The following is a 27,446-nucleotide window of genomic DNA, read 5'->3' on the forward strand; positions in this document are numbered from 1 at the left end:
CCTCTCTCTGATGAAACACTAATAGGCAAACAGGTGGGACCTTACTCACTATTGTGTGATGGATATACACCAGACACCTTTAATACACAGCAACAACTCAACTCCACGTTTCAGCTGTAACTTAGTTTATTAGGATTAGATCTAGCACAGACAGTTTTAAGTGCTGACACTCAACTTGTACCATAATATTACAAAATCACAGACAACTTCCAAAAATAAATATCTACAAATGGCCCATTCAGCTTGAGGTTGAAGTCTTTCAATCAGAATTAAATATACAAATAGTTCAGGGAATATCGATCTTTACATACTCAGTCATTTTCCATACAAAAGAAGTCTTACCTTTACACCTTTGTTCGATGCTATATCTAACAGGTAAAGCAGAATGGGTATATCTGTACATATCAAAACTATTTGAACGCATCTCTATTGCTGCTTTTACAAAGCAGTAGCAATCTCATACTACTGTTCAATAAATACAAAACATCACAATAAGACCTATGGCTAGGACATAAATAGTACCCTGTCATCTCAAGTTGCAAACACTCGTCAACATCACAAGCATTTTCCGTGAAGGTAAAAAGAATCCCAGCTTTTAATGCCTTACTGACTTCAGACTATGGAATGTATCAGGGGCAGCAAAAATACCAGCTTGTTGCATAAGTGAGTCCTATCCTGACACAGCTGAGATGTCAACAGCATATTTACACATTGCTTGCTGCTATCCATTACATACATGATTGACATCAGGCATCTTTCCAGAGTTGTGGCCAACACCAGGAAAATGTAGTTTAAATCTATGGCTAGTAGCCCTCATTCCTTTTCCAATGTGCAACTTGGAAAAGTTGTCTTGGAAAGCAAATCGTTATAGATCTACCTCAAACTACTATGCGTCACCCCTGTTACGATTGAAATAGCATTTCCTCATTGTACAGTATTTCATATGACTGGCTCTGTTAAGGTAAAAACTGCTGTGATTAACTACCAAACTACTCTTGCAAACTTTCTTCATTCATTTCCTTGGATTGAAGTCTGAGAATTCTCTTCGAAATACACTTCAAATGCTCATCGTTTCAGAAAACAATTGTAAAAGCACAGTAGTTTCCTTTTCAGCAGGACTTTGGTTCAAAGCAGTGACTTTCCAAGCCATAGATTGAAGTGAACGAATCAATTCAATTATTTCATGTAAAACATTAGAAGAGAATTTTCATACACGATGTACACTTTACTGTTAGCTCTTTGAGGAATTTGTCATAGGTTTTCCTATCTTCTATCTACACCTCTGGTTACATCAAGGAACATTATAAAAGTAAATAAAAGTATCTGGCTCTTAAAGGCTTTCAAATAAAATACCAATAGCTTTCTTTACACAATAATATAGTTCTTCAAATAAATAATACAATGCAGAAAGATAGTTCAAAGTCGGAAGAACATTGACAAAACAGAAGGAGGGAGAATCTGACAAGAACCTTACATACTTAAGATATCATGTGGGAGATAACAAAACAGTGGATTCTTGTAGTGTTGGGTGGACATGGCACCAGGTGGCGGGGTGTGGTCATTCAGAAGGTCGGTCAGCAGCTGCCCAGCACCCGATGGGTTTTCTTCCGCTCAACCGTCATCAATTCAAGGCGGCGGCGTCTGCATGGGGCAAGGGAAAGGGATGTTAGACATTCATGTGGCTACAAGATCCACTCTACCAGTAACCAAGTAACCACCGCCAAGCTCAACCACAGGAATTTCAAACAGCTACACAGGAAGAAAACAGGCTTAAATCACATCCTTGACGACACAAACAGGTTCAACTGTTGAAACTCTAGCCAATAAAACAGCTCAGCTCTGCGTGCTCCTCCAAAGTGGAGACATTACTGCAGCACAGACTCAAATTGAAAACAAGCCTGCCCAAGTTCACATGGTCACAAGGTGAGTCGGTTAAGGGTACAGCTTGCCGGAATAGCAAGTCTGTTCAAAATTAGTTTTTAATCTGTCTGGCACAAAATAAATTCTAGGCTGAGGGTGAAGTAATAAGTTCTTAAGGACTTTCACTTCCTTTCATTTCCCCCAAGGCTACAAAAACAAAAAAGAAAACATAAGAAGAGTAATTCCCCTTGGCTCGAGTCCACGATACACATTTTACATCAAAGAACATTCTGAGTTGGAGCCTGAGGGGAAATAAAGTACCCTATTACTACAGCATATTTTCCCAAACATCGGATTTCTTCTGAAAATCATTATACAGCTAACCCCTCCCAGTGTCATAGGCCAATTTTAAACCCTAGTTCTAATCGTCCCGACACTGTGAGGGGTAAGGGATCAGAGGAGAGTTCCGTCAATCCAGATAAGAAGAATGCAGACCTGCTACTTTTGTTTTCTTCAGTTGTCTTTGATGTGACCAAACTGGCCTTCTAGTGTAGAATGCCCAAAGTTGACAAGACCAAATCTAAGAATCCACTTTGTCTGTCATTGGCAATGAACAGGTCACGATTTTTCCTTCAGACTAACAGCCAACTTTGGAAGAAGCTTCCTAGTGTTGTTTTCAGGATGAGGCTTTGCCACTTTAGACTTTCACATCTTTATGAAGCTGGTGCATTCATGTAGAAGGAGTTTGGTGAAAGAAGTTTTTGCATTCCAGCCTTTAATAGCATCTTGACAGTAAATAAAAATGTACATTAAACTGATCTCTTACCTGACTGACCACAGTTGTACTTCAGATCCGAGAAGAAGACCATCTCTTGTGAAAAGACGAAAAGTCCTAGGCGACCTCCCTTTAATGTTGTGTCGAATAGATCCCCAGAGTCAGCCATAACTTTACTGCCTTCATAGAATGTCACCCTGAAATGACATATAAGAAACAGTCAGCTGTGTCACACAGTAGCACATGAACATGATAGAATGGTTTATAGTGTATGCAAGATAGGTGGTAGTGGAGATCACAGTAAAACAACAGTTGTTCCCTGAGCTCTATGACCTTTGCTATAATTATGGGGACCAGGGCAATGGATGGAAGATTGGATTAATATAGAACTGCTGAACTGATTAGAATGTGAACCTGATCATGAAGTAGGGGCATGAAGGAAGATTCCTCCCCGGAAAGTTTGCATTCCTAGTGAGTAAAAAGCACTATGTACCCGGTGACGTTGCTGAGATTTATATTTAATAGTACAGCTTCTCACGGGTCATTAACCCCAAAAGGTTTGATTTATGGGGGTGCCCATGTTCAACAGTGGGGAAGTAAACCTGAGGTCTTACCTTATTAGTCCAGAGTCTGGTCTGTGCTTCAGCTTCCATCTGTAGGCGGTCATGTCTTTCCACCCAGTGGTGTTCTTGTCGTGCCACAGCAGCCTCACCTGCAAGTACAACAAAGGCATGCTTAGTACATGTTGACTTAACTGCTTAATCAAACTAAAACCTATGGGAGATTGAGTCTGAATATGACTTTTCTATCACTTATTTTATCTTGCATTGTTGTGTGTCTTAAGCCAATCAGAGCCAAGAAAGGCATATTCTTCTTTTGAGTTACAACAACTATGAAGCCAAACAATTTCAAACCTCGACTTGTCTAGTCTGTATCAGATGTGAGTTGGCATCTTGCTATAAAGACGGGTTACTCAGGCCATGACCAATGCCATTCAGGCGGTTACCAATTTTCATGTCATGATAGTCAGTCTCCCCGTAAGAACTTGCACACTACTGTGGCATTCACTCACGTCCACAGGGCACTTCTCATAACAACATGTGAGGCATCTGGTGACAGCACAGCCTCATACACAACACAATGAGTTATGCACATGGACCCAAAACAGTTGGTTTCAAAGACAGTGTCAAAGGACAAGTTACCACTATTTCAACCTTAAAGTTTGTTTTGGTCTAACCTCTACAGGAACCCTCCATATCTGTGCTTTAGGAGAAACATCCTGGGTTCTAAACTACCATTAAGGTCCCCCCACTGGGCCCAATGTCAAGGATCACAATCCTATTTGGCTGCAAGCCATATATATCCCCAAGCTAATTCTAACCCACCAATGCACTTGTTTTTGATCTCCAGCACTTTCCTACACTTTCATATCCTTCCTCAAATTGAACTTCAAAAGAATTCTACATATGAGAAAATCCAATTTTGACAGGTTTCAATTTAACTAAACTATTACCATATCAAATTACATGCTGGCTTCAGAAGGGACTGTTACATATTGTTTCTGGCACACACCGGCCTATTTTGCAAGAGGACTATCCAAGTGTGAATGTTTGTGCCAGAGAACAAGTTGTTTACAAGTGTTGTAGTGAGACTGCGGGCTTACCTGTCCGGGAGTGTCTCCAGTGTGCCACAGGGCATTCCTCAGGGCCTCACCTGGTCCTGTCTCCGAGTTTACCACCTGGAAGAATCAAAACAATCAAACCATGTAAACATGATGGCAGCAGGATTCCTAACAAAACAGATACACCATTGTACTCAAGTCTTCTAGCCTTGCTGGGGGCTTAATTTTGTATTTATCATAACATACAACAATTGTGTTCTTTCTCTCCGTTGTGAGTGGACTTAGCGCCCACGCCTGAGCAGTGCTTGGTGTTGGCAAGTGCTCATGCAAGCATCCCTTTGATTCGGCCCCCGACTTGGCATTTTTGCCATCTCCAGGGGACGAAAACTCAAGGAGTCCCCATTGACATCCTATTTGTCACATTGGTTTATTTAGGTTTGTGCCTAGTTCAACTGATAGAGCCTGAAACAATGTTGTTTTGGATCTGTGAGAAAGTGCCAGAGGGAGGGGGTAGGAAACCACAGTCCATTATCCCCGTCCAGGGTGCAGCCAGGGGTCACTCTAGACCTTGGTGTTTGCTGAAAAATTTGACCTCTAGTTAGATGCACTAAATGAAGTGAGATTTATCTCTTGTGAGAGGCCTCTTGCCAATTTCAGACAAAAGGTACAGAACTGCAGCATCTGCACAAAGGGCCTCTTTGGGCCATGCCTGGGACTTCATTTGTATGCATGGAGTGTCTATGAAATGCTGTTGGAACATAAATGATACTTTGAACAAAAATAATAACGGTTATTTGGGCCCTAACAAAGAGGCAAAAGACAGAAATAAGTACAGTAATGTCATGTGCTCGACTTGACGAAAGCCCAGAGATTTGTCTGACAGCGAGCTCCTGTGCAAAATAAAAGGGAGGGCCACAAGTTTAAAAAAAGGACTCTGGTTTATTAAAATTTTGCCTGATGATAAAGACCCTTGATGTCCAACCATGGAAACAATGTCAGTAGGACTGACTCGCAAACAACAATCCATGCTGTGCAAGATCATCTGTTTTGTGACCTACAAGGTCAGCCCATTTGCAGAACAACATCCCATCCATTTTCCTCCCCAAGAAAAACATCTCACTGTCTTACTGCTTTCATTTGTCTTCTGGAGTCCACGAGTTCACCACTAGTGCTAGCTGCTGTTTTCTTTTCTACCCTCTCTGACAATTTGAAAGCTTGTGTACAAAAATGAAAAACAGATCATTTGAAAACCCATTAATCTGCCAAAGCCCTCTCGCCCTGTGATGTCATGCCAATACTGCCAACTTGACTTGCTTTTGATGGACTGGCAGAAATAAATGGGATCTTAGGAATGGCAGGAATGAAGGAAAGCCCTCAGGCGTTTTATTCTAAGATGATGCAACTTTGACCAAGGTGAAACAGCATACCTTGACTTGGACTCCTGCTGAGCCGTGGGCCATGGAAGGTTTGGACAGCCAGTACGTCTGGTGGACCTGTTTCCACATCACCACGTAGAACCGATGGCTGGACTGGTAGCCAAATACAAAGCCTGCGTAGTCATCATCCTTTTGCGTGTTCACATAAAAGGTGCCGTCAAAGTCCACTTCGTTGAACTTGTCAATTCCTGTAACAAAAGAGATAAAACATGAAGGTGTCGTAGTAATAGAGGTGGATAAAATTGTCCTATCATGTTTTTTGGAACCCCAGAATTGTGTAGACTAATGAAAGCATGGAGATAATGACAGGTTGCTGACCTATAGCCATGCCTGGATCACTGTTGACTGTCTGTACCAGCTCCTTCCCTTGGTTCCTGATGACCCAGTTGGGGTCAATCTGGGATGTTCCCTTTGGATCCAGTGCAACCATCTGGAAGTCACGGAAGTCTACCCTGGAGATTTGCGCATTCTCTGGGCACACATCATCCTTGTCCTTGACACCGTCACCGTCAAAGTCTTCCTGGCAAACGTCTCCACGTCCGTCACCTGGAACAAAAGGACATTTCAAGTCAGACAAACCTGCTTCCCAGCGGTGTTTCACAACAAGCCGTGCAGTCTCTGGGCAGACAGTTTACTGTTCAGGTTCAAGATTCCTGCAGATTGCAGACTTTAACTTCCTGTAGACTTTAGAGACATACTTAACATCAATATGGAGTCTAACTCAATGTGTATTTGTCTCCTTTTCATGGACCCTCTAAAGACTAATCATTGACAAGTGCAACAAGGGACCCATATTAGTTAACTGGATTTCCTACAACTCAGTAGCTGACTTGGATCAACAGTTATTATTTCATCTCAGAGGCTTTTTTTTCCAGTTTCTCTGTGGCTTTGAAGTGACTTAGCTGTCTAGACACTACTTATTTTGAAACAAAGTATGTGTACTTTAGATCATTGTTGCCAGTACAGTCTGTTCATGCATGTTTCTTGCCCAAAAGGCACTTTTGAAAGTACGATATGGTACATTGCCACTGTGAAGCTTAAACATCTGCAGAAAAACTCACCGTTGCTGTCTATTTGGTCTGGGTTTGCACGGAGTCTGCAGTTGTCCAAATGGTCCAGAATACCGTCATTGTCATCATCTTCATCACACGCATCACCAAAATTGTCGCCATCATGGTTGATCTGATTACTGTTGGGGATGCTCGGGCAGTTGTCACGGATATTCTCCAGACCGTCGTCATCGACATCGATATTGTTGTCGCAGGCATCGCCCCACAGGTCGGAGTCAGAGTCCTCTTGTTTGGGGTTTGCGATGACAGGGCAGTTGTCGCACTGGTCTCCAACACCGTCACCATCAGCATCCTCCTGTCTGATGTTGGCATGCAGGGGGCAGTTGTCAGCTTCATTCCTCAGTCCTGAAGGAACAGTGAACATAACGGTTTATACTTCAGAATATGTGTAGTGTATGTGTTCAGTTACAGGAATAAATCTATTGGTCTTGATATTTTAGGCCTTGAGAAATTAGCATAGAATGATTTTATGATGACTTACCATCACCATCTATGTCCACAGAGCAGGCATCTCCCTCTCCATTGCCATCCGTGTCCTTCTGGTAGAAGTTCTGGTCGTAGGGGCAGTTGTCACACAGGTCTCCCCACCCATCACGGTCGTAGTCGTCCTGTCTGGCATTGAACGCCATCGGGCAGTTGTCCTGGAAACACGGACATTTGTGTTGCGTTACCAAACAGTCTGACAAGTGAGGTGCCAGTGTCACACTTGTCAGTTTCCTGTAATGTCTGAGGCAACCTCCAAGGAGAACGCTTTATTTATGTTAGTGGTAAATGTTCTTCTGCATGTTGTTTGGTCACAGGTCCCTTCCACATTCCAACCAGCAGCCATCCGTCTGGCTTAGTTATATGCATCGTCAATTACGTTGCCAAAAGTATGTGATTTGTTCCAGACAAAGTCAAAAATGTTAGTGCTAGAAAAGCCAAGGCTGTACAAGTGATCTGACACACGTAGACCAGCGTACTTACCCTAACATCAGGGATGCCGTCATTATCATCATCTCTGTCACAAGCATCACCCTTCCCATCCTTGTCAAAGTCCTCCTGACCACTGTTGGGTAGGAATGGGCAGTTGTCCTAGACGTAGGAGAGAGAAGAAATTTAAGTAATTGTGGAAAATACTTGGGCATTTTCACCATTTAGATTATTCATAAAATTAAAGATACCAGATTCTTATTCACTGAAGTCTATCATAAACACTGTAATTTGTCCCTCTCAGCATGCTCTAGGGCAGTGTATATATTGTATACATTTCTATGTTAAGGAATTTTCCATTCAAAAACCCTTTCATCAGAATGCTTTGATGTCACTAGGGGTCGCATAGAGGGCCAAAATTATTCCTTGCGGTGATTTGGTCTCAGACCACAGATTAGTGACCACTTGTAATCTGTGTAGGTATCCCTTACAAAGTCATTGCAAACACATTTAGAACTTGGCATCATCTGTGCATCCAACTCAACACAGTGTGCCCCACAGGGCTCAATAGACTCCAGTGTTAAATTCACATTCTGCAGCTTGTGGCTTGTGACTTTTCCATTAGACTTGGCCACCTTCAGTGAACCTTAGTCAGGTGACCTAATATCAACTGCCAGCCCATGTAAGACCCCCTACCCCATATCCGGATTTGTTTTGCCATCTGAATCCAGGGGTTCCCCTTATGTAAAGTGCTTGTCTTCAAGCTGTTTCCTCTTCTACCATAGCAAACACTGCTACTGTTGCATCAATTGTTTAAGACTCTACAAAAACAGACTTCTGAAGTATGTTGTTTTTCCTGCTTCCGTTGCTATCTTATCCAAACTTTCTGGTTGTTAACTTCAGTGTAAGGAAATGTCACATCGCAGCCTTCCCATTTATTTTTCTTCACACGCCTTGAGAAGGATCAAAAGGTGACCTTCTGCGGTTTGGAGTCCACCAGGGATGAAATAACTACAGTACCACCCGAGGTGTGTACAGTGGGCCATACCTTTTTGCAGTGCGTTGTGTTCCCGATCAAACAGGGCAGATCCTCGTCAGGATAACCGTCCAAGTCGATGTCCTCACCACAGTGGATGCCGTTCCCAGCATATCCAACCTTGCACTACAGGAGAGGCAAACAATGGATTCGTAAATTAGATTACATTGACTTGTACAATATACGTGCCAGAGCTAGGGGGTTAAAGTAGGGCAAGTGATTTACCCGCACAGCAGCCCTTGACAAAGGCTATAGTGTCATATTGAAGGATTACAAAACCATTGTAACTGCCAAGGTACTGCTGATTTCTTTTTCTGTGAGAGAAATTGGACAATTTACAGATAATTGACACGACGGCCCAACAGTGCAGGTGACATAGAAACAACCAGTTTCACTAGAGATTTACACAAAGTCAAAATGAGGTGCAAGTTCATCAACCTAGCACAGTAGGAATGCATTGCAGCACTGTTTTTACTTATGTGCACTTAAGCTAGTACTGACCACAAGAAACACTTTCCTGATGTTACCTGCATTTTATTCTGTTACAGTGAATTCTTTTGGGGCGAAACTTCTTTCAGGTTATTTCTAGGTATTATAAATTTTCAAGCAGTGCAATTGAAATCTACATCTCACATGGTAGAGCAGATGTGACTAGATTATTTGCTTTAAGTGTGCCAACACACAAAGTTGCAGCATTTTCCATCCCCTGCCAGACAACTGAGCCCAGCAGAGCAGCTGCAGTAGGAGCGGCTCGTGTGGTACTGAGGCAAACAGCCTTACAACAGCTGTGTAATGACCAAGTTCAAAGTGTCCCTTCATCTCCCATCTGTTCTTACATAAGCTTGGTCTGATTCTCCTGACCTAAAGCTACTCATCTGCCTTTGATACTTTTGTTACACATTATCCGTCAAACAACATTACCATACCATACTGAGAAATGCTTGTCAGTGATTAAGGGTGAGGTCAGCCAAGCTTCCAGCTCGTGTTCATTCCCACCTACCATGTAGAAGTGTAGTCTGTGAGCGAAGCTTTAATGAGGGTATGCAGCACATGTATGGATCACTTTGTGTGCGGAGCTAGTATTGACTACAGTGTTTGCCTTACCTGGCATTCGTACAGGGGATCTATGAACGGTCCCAGGAACTTGCACTCAGCGTTGAAGTGGCACTGGTCAGTACCATCTCTGCAGGGGTTGGCAGGCAGGCAGGTCTAGGAAAATGAACATTAGAATATCAATCAGTAGTTGTTCAAAACGTTAACAAATATACATGGCATTGCTCTCTGTGCATTCTTCAGTTTGACCAAGAATAGCTCTGTTCTATCCATCTGCTTTCTTCTATGGTAAGCTAAAAATGAGACCCAGATAGTAGCTTCATTTGTACATTAGTTCCAAAATTTTGTCAATCATAAATGAGTGAGTGGGAAATGATGTAAGATGGCACAGGTGTCAGTTGACACCTATCTTCAAACATGTTTGTCAATCAGTCAAGTGGATAATGTGATTAATTTTTGTAAGCACACAGGGTCAACCCAGTCATTGAACTCTAAAAGGAGAAGGGTGAAGGTCCTTGGGAACATTTGGGTACAAGAACAGATCTGAATGAAACTTATCTTCTCCAAAGACCAATCTCTAACAATGACAATATTTTTGATGTTGACACCTTAACCTTGACTGCTAGGTCTCACCTGTTTGTTGCTCTCTGCCATGAAGATGCCCACTCCGCCGGGCTGGTTTCCTGTGTAGCCGGGAGGACACCTCTGGCACCTGTAGCCTGGCCCCAGGTTCTTACACAGGGACACTCCATTGTGGATGTAACAGGTGTCAGGAACCAGTGCACACTGGAATGACAGGGAAGAAGGAATTCAGCCAAGTTGTCATAATCAGCATAAGTAAAACATATTTGCAATGATTCTTTTTAGTGTATCACACTGAAGCAAAGTATTCTCCCTTTCCACAAACTTTCCGGGTTTATACATGTACATCCACTTCCTTCCCACAGTCCGAGGCTATCTTGCACTGTTTATTCCCTTTATGGTGTCAAAGAGCACTATCGTGAATCAGCAGATTAAGGCCCGTTAAATAGAATTAGTAGTTTGGCCTTTACACAAGCCATTTACTCTGAAGGGATTTAACACGGACATACGGCTAAATGAATTGTACGGCCTTGCATTAACATGAGAAAGAGCGGTTAAAGTTTCATGAGCAGCGGGCATTGACCACTAGAAGACAGGCTGTGGCAAGTGGTTGATGCAACCTATGAAGGTTATCATGAAACTTGCAAGCATCTGGCCAAAATTGCCATGGCCTCAAGCTGCTGAGATTGTTGCCATTTGACAGGAATGACAAAGCAGCCTGCTGACATTTGCTCACAGCTATTGTCATTTGCTAAGGAATCCCTTTCTCCAACTGAATTGTTACCAATGCCTCTTCATGACCCGTAGTAAATACTTGTAACAAAGCTTTTTGCAATGACAAATATTTGACCTTCTTTTCTAAAGGTAATGACATGTACGTCTTTAACACTGTCTTTTGGAAGCCTGCTATGGGCTGACAATAAACAACGCAAATGTCAAGGATAGCAGCACTTAGTATAGGTGATAATGGGATGGGGTGTGGGGGTGCACCCCTACCTGGCCTATGTTCAAGCAATGCTCATGATCATCTTGTGTAAATGCCCTGTGGCTTGTTTACAAAGCAATATCAGAGCTTTCATGATTAATGTCACCACCACTAGGCTGGAACACAAAAACGACAGGCAGTCTGCTTTGTTACGTGCGCGTTTCCCTAGCTGCAGCCAAGTGGCACAAATGACAACGTTATTTTGCAGTGTAGTTGTGACACTAATGAGATGCAGCAGCTGACAGACCTGTCAGTCTTCTTCTGTGGCGCACCAGTCGACGGACAGGATTATTTACTGAGGGGTCCAACCCCAGGGCAGGTCAAGGCGGGTATGCAAATCAACAAGCACTTTCACTTTTTAATCAATCAAGGTTGTTTATACTTGTATTTAAACTCACCTCATCAATGTCAGTGCAAGAAGATCCGTCACCCTCGAAGCCAGCGGGACAGGGACCACACGTGTACTTGCCATCCTTGGTACTGGAACATTCCACTCCGGCAAAGCAGGGGTTGGATAAGCAACCATCTGTCAAGTTAAAGGTAAAGTCTTACATTACTAAACAGACATGCACAGTCTTAAAGACAGCGGTTCTCTAACAATATAATGAAGGGAATTCAACTGGGAATCTAGCTGGGCCTTTTGAGTTGAATCCCTGTCATTCTTCTTACAGTGAAGTGGGTGTCCCTGTTTAACCTGATTATCATCTGTAAACGTTCAAGTGTTTTTCCAAACTGAGCAGTTGAAGGGGAATGTGTACTTGAAGGATTATGGTGGCTGTTGGTGGTCCTGAGAGACGACAGTGTTACTTTGGTCATGTGGAAACTTGGAAACCAGGAATTCCAGTCCAAAGGTCTGTAAACTGTTTGGTAGGACCTCTGCTTCCATGAAATTGGCAGTGCCACTTAACTGCACATTCCTGGCACTATTCCGGTAATTTCAACTTATTTTCTTTCTCAATCTTTACCTTAACCCTAGCGCAATGAGAGTATTGCTTTTACTTAGCTGGTAGACTAACACCTTCTGTTGTGACTTTATCTATCCATACACTAAATTGCATTGCTTTCAGCACAAGTCAACACTGATGACAGAGGATAGAGTAGTAGCCAATCATACAGAAGTTAACACTACGTGACCAGACACATGTACTGACCAATGGGGCAAGGCTCGGTGTTGCAGTGGTCCACGTCAGCAGGCTGGCCCTGGCACTTGTCCCCTCCGTACGCTGGTGCGGGACTGTCGCAGAGACGGCGGCGGACCCTGGTGCCTCCATCACAGGTGCGCGAGCATGGGCCCCACAGTGACCACTGACCCCACTGGCCGTGAACTGTTTAGGAGCAATTAGAGGCTAAAATTAGTAAGACGTCCTTCAAGGCTTTATGCTGGCACAAGGGTGTCTTTGTTGAAGTTACAATAACAGCTTTCTATAGCAACATGTAATTTAGTCCTTCAATTCTACACTTTCTGAGAGAAACCGGTTGCACAATACACTACATGCTAATAATATTGAATTGGGACAAAACTTACCAGGGCATGCCTCCCTCTCGCAAATGTTGTTCTCTCGTCCATCTCCAAGACAGTTCTCGCCACCTAGCTGTGGAGTGGGTGCATTGCAGGTCCTGATGCGAGTGGTGATGCCCTCCCCACAGGACACAGAGCAGGTCCAGGGAGTCCACAAGCTCCAGCCTCCATTCATGGGAACTGGGGAACAAGAGGAGGATCCACATTACTACATGTAGCATGTTTTATATCGGCATCATTAACATGAAGAAGCTTGGTACACAATCTGCATAGTCATATTCAGTACTACAGTTTCCATAGCCTTTGACATACACATGTAGTGACTGAGCATGGCATGTGTTGACAAGGATTTAAGATGTCCCCATGGCTAGTCTGTCACCAGATAAGTGACAGCTGCCCAGGTAATCTTTGTTGGCAGGCAGTGAAGTAGGACATCAAGCCGTTGCCAATCATACACTGACTAAGCATTAGGTCTGTTATGTGTGTTTGCAGTGTACTGGTGGGCTAGTCACCAACTAGTCTTGTTCATTGTGCAATACTGTCATACAAGCATCATCTGAGATATAGTAGCTGCACCTTAGCTATGTGATATTTTCCAGTCATTTCCAGAATATTCTAGATCATGCAGGTTTAATTGCACGAGTAAAGGGACATTTTCAACACTCAAGTAGTCTTCCAAAGACACGTCAAGCGATTTCACACGTGATGAGATACCAATACAAATAAATTCTAGCCAGAGATTTACAAACACCTCTAGGGCAAGTGAGCATTTGAATCTCCAAGGCTGGGGGATAAAGAGAAGGTGGTTGTAATGTTATGCAAACTGGCATTTGTCCATTTATGCCCTTCACACGAATTAATGTTATGTGTGCAGGTCCCTGTTATGCAAAAAGATTGTAGCTTTTTTTACAAATCTAAGACAGACAAACATGTCTCCTTTCTGCATTATGAAAATACACTTAGCCTTTCTGTGGGAAAACATTCTCACCCATCCCTGTTATACTTCGGAGGCTACCATTGTGAGGGAAAGAAGGCTACTTATTTACAGCACATTCCAGGTCATGCCCTTTCCCATGCTGTATTTGGTCTCCATACTCCGCCTGAAGTCCAGGTGTACTTGGTGTGGAGGTGAGGGATCGGTATTAAAGCAAAGATCATGCCTCCAAGTAAACAAGCCTTACCATATCAGTTAAAGAAAAAACATGAGATTCTCTCTTGTACTAGAGGATGTGAACTCACTTCTGTTGTCACAGTCGTCCTGCAGGCACACTTTGGTCTCTACACTGGGGCCGTCACAGGGGTAGTTGACACGGTCACATGATCGGCCTCGCTGCTGGGTGCCAGGTCCGCAAGAAGCGCTGCACGGTGTCCAGTCAGACCACAGGCTCCATCCGACCTCCGCGTCGTCTCCACCTGGAAGGGATTGGCATATTATCATCACATGTACGGACCTGATGCTGGCGCCTGGATGGCATGGAATGTACACACTACCTGACCACTCCTACAACATGCACCACCAGTCTACATCTCCACAAACATCTCTCTGTACACACATACTCTATCAGAATAGGGCAAGTGTTACTAAGTGTTAGAAGACCCTACATGTTACTTTGAAATTCTTCAAAATATTGAAATATGGTAACAATCATGAGTACGCCTTTTCATTTGGGTGCCCTCGGGCTGACCTTCCTGTTAAACATACATACTCAGGAATGACAAGGTTGCACCAATGCTGCAATAGTCCAGTTTTCATGGGAACTTCTTGATGTCAGTCAAAACACACTAGGATACATTCCATCCTGGTTAGGTTTACATCTATTCTGATGGTCTATTAGAGCGAATGTAGGCCTAAACAGATCGGAATCCAGGCTATTATGGTTTGAAAGTCACGTTCAAGGGGTTACTCACTGAGAGGGCAGTATGGGCAACAGTCAGTCTCACTGTCGAAAACCGGGTTGACACATTGGACCGCACGGCACTCGATCTTCTGACATGTAGTTCTGGAATCCTGGGAAAGAAGAAATATTTCACAGTCGGGCAACAGCAAAAACTTGTGTGCTGAACACAAACAGCGAGATGAGGTGTTTGGAAAGCTATTCTGCAGTCAACATGGTGAGGAAGGTAAATACCTCTGGTGGAAATGTGCAAGGCACCTTGGTGGCTCATGGTCTGGTATTTGAACTATTACTGAAAATCTATCAAGAATATCGCACAATAATTGATATTGATATTAACATGAGACACAATATTATGCAAATATTATACTATCTCACTCCTGTAATCAACTTATATTCAGAACAGTTGAAATTCGATTAGTCATTGCTATATTTAATAAAGGTGGCTGCACCTACGTCATTGTCTGACCCGTCAGACTCGTATCAGTCGCATGACAAAACAATTACACCTATCGCTACAGATATCTAAACAACAGAACAATGGCCATTTTTTCTCAGAGACTTTGAGATACTCCTATACTGTGACTGAAAAAAAGACATGTCATATCTGTCGAAAAAAGATCGATCCCTCCGATACTATCAAGGTGCTCCAGGCGTACAATCATTTCAGGTGGAAATTAGTAGAAACATTCGAGCAATGCAAAGGAATGCCAAGTATGTGACCTGACCGCAAGACATGCCAAGCTTGAATTGGTTCATCAGACAAAACATGTACTAATTTGACACAAAAATTTTAATGAAACCCACTTTTCAGCTCAATCATTCAGAGCAGTAGCTGCTGATGAAATTCCCCAACTAGCGCACCTTTCATGGACAATCATTGCGCAATAATGTAATTCAGATCTGTATGTTTAGGTTCTACAGGCAAAAATCTCACAAATCTTTCCCTTGCCTGTAAGTGCTGTAACTCATTTTTTTAGTTCTGTCTGTCTGTTCACAGTCTCCTGCAGGCCATTGTGACACAGGTCTTACTGAACTGTGTCCTTATGTGACTTTTCTATCTTCCTTGATACCAGGTCAACAGACTTTTCACATTCCCAGCAAATACTTTAGAATACAGGAATAACATTACTTGAGAACAAACACCCAGCTGATGTCAGGGTCACCATTCCAAACCTATGCCCAGCCAGGAAAAAAGTAGTCATGAGCACACTTTTTGTTGTATACGTTAATTTTTTGTTCCCGCATAGACTGGCTAGGCCCTCCATTTTGAAAAGCAACTCTGGCGACAGAACAGACAGGGATTTGATCAGATGACAACTTTAGAATGATACAAATGACCAGACTCCTTACCTGACAGTGACACTTGGTACAGCGGTTCTCCACCCAATGTACATTGTTGCCATAGTAACGTCCTTCTGCCCAGCATCCGCCATGCGGAGGAGCACCAATCTGTTTCCTCAGGATGTTGTTCTCTTCCCACTGGGAAAAACAAGGAGACAAAACTTAAGTTATAAGGGAATTTTTCAATCTTTCAATCAAATGCATTCAGACTGACATGTCAATATTCTGTAACATCTTGTCAAGTACTTGGACCAATTTATGAAGTTACTATCTGCTACCCTCCTGGAAAGTCTGAACGTGAACTTAAAGACCCACCATTTTCTGCAGGCCATCTTCCACATTGTTCAGGTGGATCCTCAGGTCCTTGATCTGTTTCTTCAAGTCGTCCAGGTCCTCGCAGGCGACCTCACACTCGTCTGAAGGCTGGGGGATGAGCTTGAACTTCCTCGTCAGGACACTGCTCACCGCAGCAGCAGTCTGGGTGATGTTACCCGTGTTGTATTCTGACCCTGAAGCACAAGCACAGAGACACATTATTTTCTAAATGAGCCAAATCATGGAATTACATTAAAAACTTCAATATTTATCACCAGTGAAATCAAAATTTGAAGTGTCTGAAAAAAAAAACAGAACAGCCTTGGGCAGAGCACAATGCTTAATGGTGTATATGAAACGCAGGGTGTCAGTGTCCCCAACCAGCCAAAGGTCACACTTGTGTCACAAAACACGGGAGAGTAATCTTTTCATCAACGTCAGATGAATTCTTCAGACTGAGACTAAATCAAACTGACGTGCCATATCGTCAGCAATGCGAGGGCAGTCGCTTTCTTCATCCTCCATACAACAAACAATGTGCCCACAAGCCAGTCTGGCGCCTGCACTGTTTTTAAGTGGTACAGATTGGGTACGGGTCATTAGGGTACTTGCGCTGGCTAATTCTCCAAAACGCACCTGACCTTGCCCGATACGGTGTGCCTTTTTAGTTCAAAGCAGACCTTTCTCACACCCAGCAGTGGCTTAACGTCTTGCACATGGTAAGCCTTTTGCCCAATGGTAAATACTTTAATATTCGGAGCTTATGCGTTGGATGGGACTTCCCATGTAGAAGTAATACGGTATTACAGCACAAAGTACAGTTTAAGGACGTCAGAGGCATCTTTGTTACTTGTCACGTCATGGCCTTTTGGTAGTTTGCACTGGCTCACGTCTTCTCCTCGTTCGTTAATTAGTTATCTGTAATAAAACGTGCACGGCTATGTTTATCTCAGGTTTAGGGGATTTGTTTTTTCTGGATTTGCGTGTTCTTATCCCCGTCTGGTGTGAATGTGTGTAATGGGCCGTATGCAGTCGTCCCGCCCCCTAACCTCACTAATAACGGTTGATAATTGCGCTGCTGGAATAGGATTTAAAATACTAAGCTATGACGTAGCGATTGGGCAAGAGCCAAAAAACACGACAGAAAATGCAAATAGCGTCACTGTTGAGTGCATCGACACAGGGAAAACCATATAGCCCGAGGAACTAGTGAATATTTTCTCGAAGGAAATTGTCTATGTGATGCCATGTGAGTTACGGGGAAGGGCCGAATCCCTAAGGCGGGAGACCAACAATACTGTCTATGTGCCCTATCTCAACCTCCGGAATTTCTCACATTCTTCGGTCTCACGTAAACGATGTAACCAAGGTACATGTGCTCACCAGACTGTTCTTTTCACTAAAAAAAAATAGAGATCACAAACACCAAAGAGGTTTACACAAAGGAGGCCTCATTACAGAGACGAACATGCCAATTTGGGGACAATTGAATCCTGTACCAAAGAACTGCGGTAAAGGTGAAGAGGTACTTATTGACCGACCGCTGACGAAACAAACCCTTGATATTTCAATCGAACTTTTATTGAGAAACAAGGGAGCCCTGTTGCACGTGCGACCGCACTGCACTCGACTCAGGCCACTTCCGGGGCTGGAAAACACGAGAGATCCTAAGACCTCTACAACCGACCACAGTTTCCACAATGCGCAATTGTAAATGACACAGAGATGCGAGTCTGTGTGCTGCCTGCTTCTGCAGTTCAGCTGTACCCTTCAACTCAAGTCGTCAATGTTTTATCCAAACAGGGGGATTTTTTGTTGGCTCACTTTTACACAATGCACAATAGTCTGCGGACTTGGGGTGGGAGTTTTGTAGTCAGATTCGTGACAGCCTTGTACAAGGAAATGTCGAGGAGAAGAGGAACCTCAAATATTTGCGTTCGTCAGTGTTAGGAGGTTTGGCTCAGTCTGTAGATCGTGCACAGGAAGTTTGTTATTAAAGAACAGGCGTGACAAGTGATAGACCACGTCGGAAGTGGGCGATATGTTTTAGTAGATGGAAGCATGAGGATGTGGCACACATTCCGACTTGCAGCGTACCGGGGGTAAGACACAGGTGTAAGCCTGGCCGTGCCAACCGCAGACCAGCACATCCTGCTCTCTGTGGTGAGTAATGCTGAACCTTGGTCGGAGAGCGGTGTTAAAAGCCTGACTCAAACCGCAGCAAATCACCACCAGTGGGGAAAGTCATTTCCCACCGGGAAAACCGCTTTCAGTTGACATAAGCGAGAAGCGAAAGTGCCCTGGGAAGTAAGAACTACAGCGATGTAGACTTCACCTGAATATCAGCACAGCCTCTCGTCTGCGGGGACCATTTGTAACGCGACGCCGCACACATGTGGCTTTGCTATTAAAGCTTTGGTCAATTCGGTATATGAAAAACATACTTCAGCGATTTAAGTGGAAACGACGGGGGCCTAAATCAACCATCATCGAGTCTGTAATTAAAAAGTCGTGTCCCCTAATTGGATCAAAGTGACAAATAATACACTAATCAAGGAATGGCCCATCTTTGAGACATGTTGTTTTAATTATGATTAGGCATGCCATGTATAAACGCCCTCTGGAGCACTTGTTATCGGGGTGGGGCCCTTGTCAATGTACGTGATTTGTAGCACAACACCAACATTTTCAGCTACTGGTTACGGCGTGTACCGAGGTTCCCTACAGGGAATCTCCCCTCATACGCCAAAAAGGTTTTCAAAAACTTCTTTAAAATTTGTCTTCCACAATCGTCTTACGATACGTTTCCAAGCCGTCTGTTCTGAGATCACTGAGGTGACATTCGCTAGACTTTGGAACCAATCCTGGGACAATGCGTTTGCGAGCCAATGACGATATCCCCAGGGGGCATCAATGTCTTGCATACATGTCGGCACGAAAAGCCATTGTGACGCAGGTAAGTGCACAATGTCTACCACGTCAGTGGACCCCAGGGCACAACAGTGGGATAAAAACATTCCACTTGTCAAAGGTGAGCTGAGGTGGGTCGATTGTTTGGGGGTACGGGATCAAAAGGGCCGCGCGTGTTCTTACCTGTGTCGGGAGCACAGCCCTGCAGGTGGAGGATGTTGGACACCGGGATTCCAAAGATGAACTTCACACTCTGCATCACACCCTGTTGATAAACAATCCAAAAATTCCGGCATCAGTAAATCGGATTTATACAGTAAACAGTTAAAGTTGGCCTAGTGCCAGTAGAGATATCCTATCCACCAAGGAAGGACAGGTCAAGAGAAAGGAAACTCTTCTGCAGGGGATGGGTATCACTGGCACCCGCGCAACCCCATCTCTGGCTGTTGATGAGGACACGTGGTGGTGTTGTTTGGGTTGACGCCAGCTGGGCGGGCAGGGGAAGTATCGGTTACAGGTGTCAGATGACGGAGTATGCGCTGCTACCCAGCGCGTGGACTTGACATGCATCGGCGCAGCGTGTCGGCGCGCCTCGCAAGGCAGGTCATAAATCGGCACACCGGGTCATCGTTTAGCTTCAAGCATAAACAGCCACCAAATCTCTGCTCCACGTATTACGCACATCATCATGAAGCGAATGTCATAACACAATTACGTTACCATGGCGACTCTGATACCGTCTACGATGTCGTCAATGTGGCGGATGCCCTTTTGATAAATAGTCAAAACTAAAAATTGGTTGTAAAAAGGAGATGAAAAGAAATAAAAAAACGAACCCTGTAATCCTCGAAGGCTTCCCTGCCGGGTAGGCCCTTCCCCAGACGGAGCTCGCTCTGTCCGGGCTGAAGGACGGTCTGGAAGATGTTCCCCATCAGGCCCTGCTCGCCAACCTTGGTACATCCGTCGAACAGCGCGATCAGGTCTCCCTGCACCACCAACGTCAAGTTGCGCCATTCCCGCGTGGCGAAGTTCACGCCGTCGAACGAGGCCGCGACTTCCTTGCCTTCATGCATATACACGACGTCCACGGAGGGCGTCTGGCCGTCACTCTGGATGCCGAAGTATCTGGTCCTGCCGTCGGGCGAGTCGACGGACACGAGCGTGCCACGGTTCCGCCGGTCCTGCCGAAGGGCCGCGACGAACACAAAGCCATGGTTCGACATCATCGCGTCGACGATCCTGGCCTGCGCCTGGGGGCTGGCGGGCAAGTCGACGTCGGGACGGTTGTGGAACTTGTAGGCCGGTGAATACTGATCGAGCCCCCGCACTTTCTTCACTCCCTGTGTGCTCGCCCCGAGACTCGTCGATTCAAACAGGTCATACATCGCTCTTTTTACCCGCACTGGAAAGTATTGGGGAGAAAAGGCGTCACGGACAACGCTGAGATAGGGCAACTTGAAAGCAAAAGCGAAGACACGACAACAAAAGGACAACAATAAGGTCTAAATCCCGACAAAAAATGTTTCACAGAGCCTTAATCAGCGTAACCAGAGATTACCACATGCGAAGTGCTAGTGAACGTAGAAAGAAGAAAACAATGACAAAACAGACGAGCTCCCACCTTTCTCCTGTGCGGTTACCAGCTCGGTTACGGCCAATACGTACAGCACACACAGCGCTAATCTCGCAACTCTCTCTCGCCACATGGTTGAAGCCTTCCCCTTCTGCTTTTCTCTCACTTGTCAAAGTTCCCTGTACACGGCAAAAGTTACCAAAGAATATTTGTAGTTGAAAAGACGAAAAAGATTGCGACCGTCGATTGAAAAACTTAATAAAAGCAAAATATATCCTCGGGCCTCCACAACGTAACTTGTGCCGGAGACGCTCGGGGGTCCTACCTGGTCGGACGGGCGCAGCCTCGGGTTCTCTCCGATAAAATCCCAGATAAGTTCGCAACAACCTCGTGGATAAGTGCAAACGGCGGTGCTGACTGACAATAACGTCGGGTCTACCAGCTAGACAAGAACTAATACCACTGGCAAGAAGAGAGGCTTTTTATATCCACAAGTCGGCGCTGAAACCCATGTGTCAATCATGCCGCAAGGAGGAGGACTCTTCCTGTGATTAACATGAAGTGGGCGGTATCCCGTAACGTGAGTTGATTCGTCACTACCTGCTCGGTTTCTGGGAAAATCTTCCAATGACGCGGGCCGCGGGAAGACCAAATTTGGAATAAGTGCCTTCTGATGATATCTTCAGGCCGGTCACCGTAGATAATTGTATCCAGAAGTTGGGAACGAATGGACGCGTTTTCGTTGTGAATGGGCGCAATGGCAGGCACGGCCTTGGGCTGGGGGCGGTGCCGCTAGATGTTATCATCCAATGGCAGGCATGGTCGCGTGCGACGCTGCCCAAAATCGGCAGTATTTGTTGTGCAAACATGAGGTCATAGTCTGGGCGGGTATATCCCCATGGTCGTGTGCCTGACTTTCATTAACAATCCCGCTGGATTTCTAACACCCTGGCGATTTGCACAGAAATTGTTTCTTATAAAATTCCTGGGCAGAAACCATGCGCGTAAAAACGCGGTGGGGTCAGAAATGTACGGACAAGCTGGCTCCACGGCGCTGCCGCTACTGCATGCTAATGAACCTCAACAAACCAGCCCTGTTTACCACAAAGACGTTCTCTTCTCACTCCACTGATATAACGATTTTCTTTTTTCCGATAAAACAAGGGTCTAATTGTTGTAGTTGCCTAGCAGTAAATGTGTGTTGGAACTGGGCCAAACTCTTCATCTTCTCGTCAGGTTACCAAAGTTTACTTTCACCAGTGAAGATAGGACACTGGTGATGACAGCTTGACGTACTGCTACCGGTTCAGACCTGGATCGGACACAATCACATAGTCATGGCAGGGCAGATGTGCACCTCACACAGTGGGACGGGATGACACTAGTGTATCTTTAACCCTTGTGGTCATGGTATGCAAGACATTCAGGTAGAACCCCAGTAGATGGGAAGTGATTCACTCTTCCTGATCTTCTGGACCAGATCTGTGTTAGAGGACGGTTTGCTTCCAGTTGATTACACGACACACACGTTGCTACAACAGTAGTAGTTGTAAACATATACACAGTGTTGAGAAGTAGAGCTGTGGGGAGGTAGTGAAAACATTGCGGGGGAGGGCGACAGGAGCGCTGCCTGGCGTGCGTTGAGAAGTCTGAAATTTCAATGTTTCGGTGTTTCTGTACTCGTGACATGTTCTTCTTGTCCTGCTGACACTTCTCCCCATCCAACCCCGCGCCCTGGGAGAGCACTTTATCTGCGCCATCAGAGAGTTCATCTGTGCGCCCCATGTGCGTGAGCTGACAACGCTTGTTTTGGAATTCCGAAGAAAAAGGGCGTGGGCTGCCGGAAAGTCTAAACCAAATCCTGTGGTTCTACACGTCGGGGATTACCAAGACGTACCAGGCCCCGGGCTAGTCCGCATGGTAACAAGTGTCTAGACAAGGAGAAGAAAGTGACGGAGACGTTTTTGCACATAGTACACATTCTGTCTTCGGAGAGTAATTAAAGAACGCTCAGGGGTATAAGTAGTCTGGTCTACTCTGTCGGCGGCCGGACGCGCGACGAGACCAGCATACGTCAAGACTTTCAATCGGAAACCTCACATTATATCATTAAAATTCCAAACCTTACGCATTGACATCGATATTTCCTTTTTTTGTTGATTACGTTTTTTAATAAGATAAACAGGAAGAAATAAAGCGAATGTGACATTTTAAACTCATCGTTTTCCGTCACTCGGGACATCGTCATGCGTCCTGCACAGTTGTAATTGGCTGTTAAATGGTTTACATCTGATTACAAACGTCAGAGTAAGTGGGTGGAAAAAATCTCGATTTATCTCAATCCACAAACGCTGCTCACACGCTGTCATCCACCGAGGCCATCCACCTTGTACATATTGCTGTCCTCACATGCAGTTCACGGACTGTTCGTCCCTCCCATCCTCACGCTGCGAGGACAGTTCCGAACGTAAGATGGGGCCACGTGAGACGCGGCCGGCCACGTGAGGGTCCGGCCTTGTTATTGCGTTACCCGCTGGACATAGCTTGAGGCCACGTCTTGGGAAGGGCGCAGAGATTAGGCGTGTCCGTTTCATCGCTGACCAAAATGGACACGATGCCCTTCGGCAGATAACGTGACGGTTGTGTTGAGGCAACAGAGCGAGGGGTTAACGTCCTGACCAAAACAGTCAGGCGTGTTTCCACGGGATCGGGTTTTCATCCCGAGACAAGGCGCTCTATGCGGTAAATCTTGCCGACGACCTATACTGAACAAGCAATCCCTCTTGTGGAGATATAGGTGACTTTTGTTAGAGCAACAATGGAGGATTGTCCGCTGACCCAGCGACGTTACATGGACCATGGTAGTCTGACCTCGCAGTCTTGAAGGAAGAGTTATCTTCGGGGTTCTAATGACGACACTAATCATCGATCCAGGGTGACCCAGTTTTTAGGTGTTCCACATATAAACGCATTGTGGATGTTTTCTTCAATCACGATAGGGTTAATAACTACACACGTGACTGAGTAAAGCTTTAGGAAACTTTCTACTGTGTCCTTCTGATCGAATGTACAAGTCGCTGACAGCATCGCCAAAACGTTTGGCAGCCAGTTACACAGCGTTGACCTCAAAGATGATTCTAGGGGTAAGATATATGTAGCGATATTGCAATTTTTAAAACTTCAAAGATCTAGAAGATATAAGAAACACTTAGAAAAGTAGAGATATTGTTGAAGAATATTCAAAAGATCAGCCGTGTTCCTTGAGTTGGAAGTTACGCACGCAGGCGAGCCCGACCTCAACATGCCCTAGTTTGACTGACGTGTGTGCATGTCAGTTCCTCTAAATATAAACAGTGTTGGGGGTACCTTTGTGTATAGTAGAACGGAGACAAGACAAAGGGAAGCACAGGGATACAGCGACTCAGTCGAGCGGTATCGGTAACAAGGAAGAACATCAGATGCGTCTATAAAGTGACCCTGACTATTTTTGGGTGAAAAACAATAATTTTCTCTTCAATCTAGAGGTCAAATTGTGTAATTGGGGTGACAAAGATAATCAAATTAGGCCTAAAGAAACACCACTTCTGATGCAATAAAATCATTTTCAAGATATGCCTCAGCTTTGGTTTACTCACACCTTAAGATTTATATATATATCCGTGCAGTATTCACTGTTGTGAACCGGAGATAGGCGACGTCCCGCGTGAGGGCGGAAACAGTGCCTGACAAGACCTGGCAATGTCTATCTCACTATCAACAGTTTGTTCGTGCTCATAACACATTCTCTTGTAGATATTGGCCGGGGTTTCCCGCCACGCAACGATAGCAGAGCTCTTCACGTAACGTAACCCAGAAAGTAGCCATTTGGCAGCGTGACGCAACAGAGTACTAGCAAAACATGTTTCCCATCATGAGGGTTTGTTTTGCCTCCGTTGCCCAGTTGGAAGCAGCGGTACAAAGCAAAGATGCCTGACAAGGTGACTTGAGGTATGACTGGCACGCAGGGCGCCTTTACGTATCTGTGCGATGTACCGCGCACGTGAAGGCACCGCCCGTTTCCGCAAGCGCAGTCATCGCTTCTTCTCTCTGTCTTCTCAGTGTACAGGGAACTCCAGATGACACAAGTGAACGAAACAGACTTACAAACACTTTACGCTGTCTCGCTCGCACACCATCAATGTGTCTCACACATACACGTTCTTTCAAAGGCTTCCTTTATTCTCATGCTGGTAACAGTTGATCTGTCGCTGGCTCCATTTCAGTGACTGGTTAACAATTCAACCTGCTGCCAATGCCATGGGAACTCCAACTCTGCAGGTAGCAGACATTCGACCAAACAGACATACTACATACATTGTATATGGAAGTTTCAGTTGTTCTCGTCCTGAACACCGAATTGTCTATCATCCGTTTGTTCGTGTTCATTACACATCTTATCTTAATTCTTACATGTTTGTCTGGCAACGAAATATTTCAAAGTGAATTTTCGGCACCTGTTTTCATTCATCGGAAAGTACTGTATCATTACATGATAATGTAGTATGATGAAATGCCAGTATATTGAAGGATAAATCTTTAAATGACCGGAAATTTCCTCTGAAATGTACTTGTCGTGATATTTTTGTTTGTTTCGCCGTATCGCTAGTATCATGCAGGTTACTACGTCAAAGACTAGATCTAGACTCAAGGCCTGCTGTTCTGGGACTGTCTGGCACAGCGAGCATAGTGATGTCATCAAGTAGATGCAGATGTGCACCACGTTTCTATACCTGGGCCGGTCAGTGGGTACAGAAAACAACTCTCACAGTTCGCACAACTGTTCCCCGTACAAAGTCACGGGCAGACAACAGGCGTCCGTCTAGCTTGGTCTAGTTTGCCTTAAGTTGATGCTGGATGACAGAAAAACCGCCTTGAGATTCATATTTTCTGAACATGTAACGTTAAGTTACTGAACAGAGAATGTTAGCATCTTTGAATTAGAACTGTCGTTGAGCGTTGTACGATCTTGAATATTTTGTTGAAATTTTACAATAATCTAAACTAGCTGGCATATCATATGTGTAATTTAAAGGTTGGCCTCAAAACTACTAGTATATAAAAGCGGCAGTTAGGGGGGTGAACCACTTAGCATGACCGACTGTAACCCACCTTCAATGTGGCATCATATGTCTTATGCATATAAACATTTCCCCAACGTCAACCTGGACAAGTTCACTAGGAATCACAGCCCGTGCACAAGCACGAATCTACACCCCTTTTGTCACGTGACCTGAACGAAACATGCCCCTTACCAGTTACCTACTTGTTCAGTAGCAAATAAATGCCCTCTAGAACCACAACATGAGCGAATGGCAGTGTTTGGACAAATGGTTCCACCTAAAATCATGCGAGACTAAAGCTGCGGATAAAACTGCAACTCTGTAATCTCCCACCGGTCTGCTGACTTTCAGAAATCTCATGATCGGAGATCTTAGCAAAGGCGAATTCGGCAAAATCGTCGGTGCATTTTGCTCCACCCCAGAAGGCACAAAAACAGTCGTAGCTGAGAAACGACTAAAAGAATTCACCAATGACAATAAAAGCAAAGTTCTCAGAAACGCCAGATGGATCGTTAACCATGAAGACGCGTCATAAAAGTACAACAGAGAAACATGGACAAAGTAACTGGCGCTGTGCTGATTAAACCATTCAAAAACATCACAGCGTTTCTTTCAACAGAAATCATGCCCAATTTGTCATTGTTTTCACAGACGTGTTCTAATCCATGTAAGTTCATTAATGAAGTCTTTTAGACACCTAAAGGTGTGAGAATGATCTCGAAATGATCCTGTATTATCTCTCACACCATGGTGTCAAGTTACCGAGGTGACAAGGAGGTCCCATTGAGACGCACGATAAGATAAACACGTAATTCAGTAGACGGGGACACCCGCTGGGTCCGGCTTCTTCTGAGTAAACTCCGGTAGCACGGGGATAATGGAAACACTCTGCGTCGCCTGGGGAGTAGTTTAGTGAAAGGAAACTCTGAATTAAGCAGGAGGGGACCACTACACGGGCCACTTCCGGAAAGTGAGACCGCTTTTTGGCAGCGATCATGGCTAGGAAGGACGGCAAAGTGGACAATTGGCTATCTCTGGTGCAGGCGTTTCCGCAGTGCCACTGTTTGTGGCTAAAGCCGGTAGTTCTGAGCACGGATCAATACCAGTCTAGAATAAACACTCGACTGTGGTCAGCCGAAAGATTTCTGTTGTATATACTAGTATATGAGCGTTGTTGTCGGCACGTTAATGGACGGAGTAGTAAAAATGTGAACTGAAAGAGAAGAGGGATATACGTAAAAAGTATGCAACTGAAAGAGAACAGGATAAACTTAAGAGGAACATCTAAAGTACTCACCTGAAATCCTTGCGGTCTCCTTACTTTTCTCCCTGAAGGCTGTCCTCAGTCAGAAATCCTAGCCTTGTGTTGAGGTGTCTTCTTCACTTTAAAGCCCTTTAAACTACAGGTCAGTGGCACGGGCCCTGCTGTCTCAGGACTTCCCCACTCACTGTATTTTGGGA

General features: G+C 44.7%; 1 protein-coding gene across 3 annotated transcripts; it reads right to left on the bottom strand.

Annotated features, from left to right (window-relative positions):
* Positions 1 to 108: 108 nt before the first annotated feature.
* On the bottom strand, positions 109 to 27,446 carry LOC118423864 (thrombospondin-2-like). 3 transcript variants are annotated; one of them, XM_035832167.1, is made up of 23 exons: positions 27,283 to 27,446; positions 20,935 to 21,065; positions 20,150 to 20,715; positions 19,497 to 19,578; positions 16,404 to 16,597; positions 16,098 to 16,226; positions 14,758 to 14,857; positions 14,089 to 14,262; positions 12,856 to 13,029; positions 12,482 to 12,655; positions 11,729 to 11,856; positions 10,397 to 10,549; positions 9,815 to 9,919; positions 8,723 to 8,836; positions 7,729 to 7,836; positions 7,244 to 7,403; positions 6,754 to 7,107; positions 6,011 to 6,238; positions 5,684 to 5,880; positions 4,299 to 4,373; positions 3,250 to 3,347; positions 2,687 to 2,832; positions 109 to 1,641 (listed from the first exon to the last, which is right to left on the bottom strand). In XM_035832167.1, the coding sequence occupies exons 2-23, from the start codon at positions 21,017 to 21,019 to the stop codon at positions 1,622 to 1,624; spliced, it is 3,564 nt and encodes a 1,187-aa protein (XP_035688060.1). In that variant the 5' UTR covers positions 21,020 to 21,065; positions 27,283 to 27,446; the 3' UTR covers positions 109 to 1,621. The 3 variants fall into 3 exon arrangements, with proteins under 3 accessions (XP_035688060.1, XP_035688052.1, XP_035688070.1); XM_035832159.1 differs by lacking the exon at positions 27,283 to 27,446 and adding an exon at positions 21,212 to 21,372; XM_035832177.1 differs by lacking the exon at positions 27,283 to 27,446 and having other exon boundaries at positions 20,150 to 20,718; positions 20,931 to 21,065.

The sequence above is a fragment of the Branchiostoma floridae genome, chromosome 1 (genome assembly GCF_000003815.2).
Source record: "Branchiostoma floridae strain S238N-H82 chromosome 1, Bfl_VNyyK, whole genome shotgun sequence".
NCBI classification, from domain to species: domain Eukaryota; kingdom Metazoa; phylum Chordata; class Leptocardii; order Amphioxiformes; family Branchiostomatidae; genus Branchiostoma; species Branchiostoma floridae.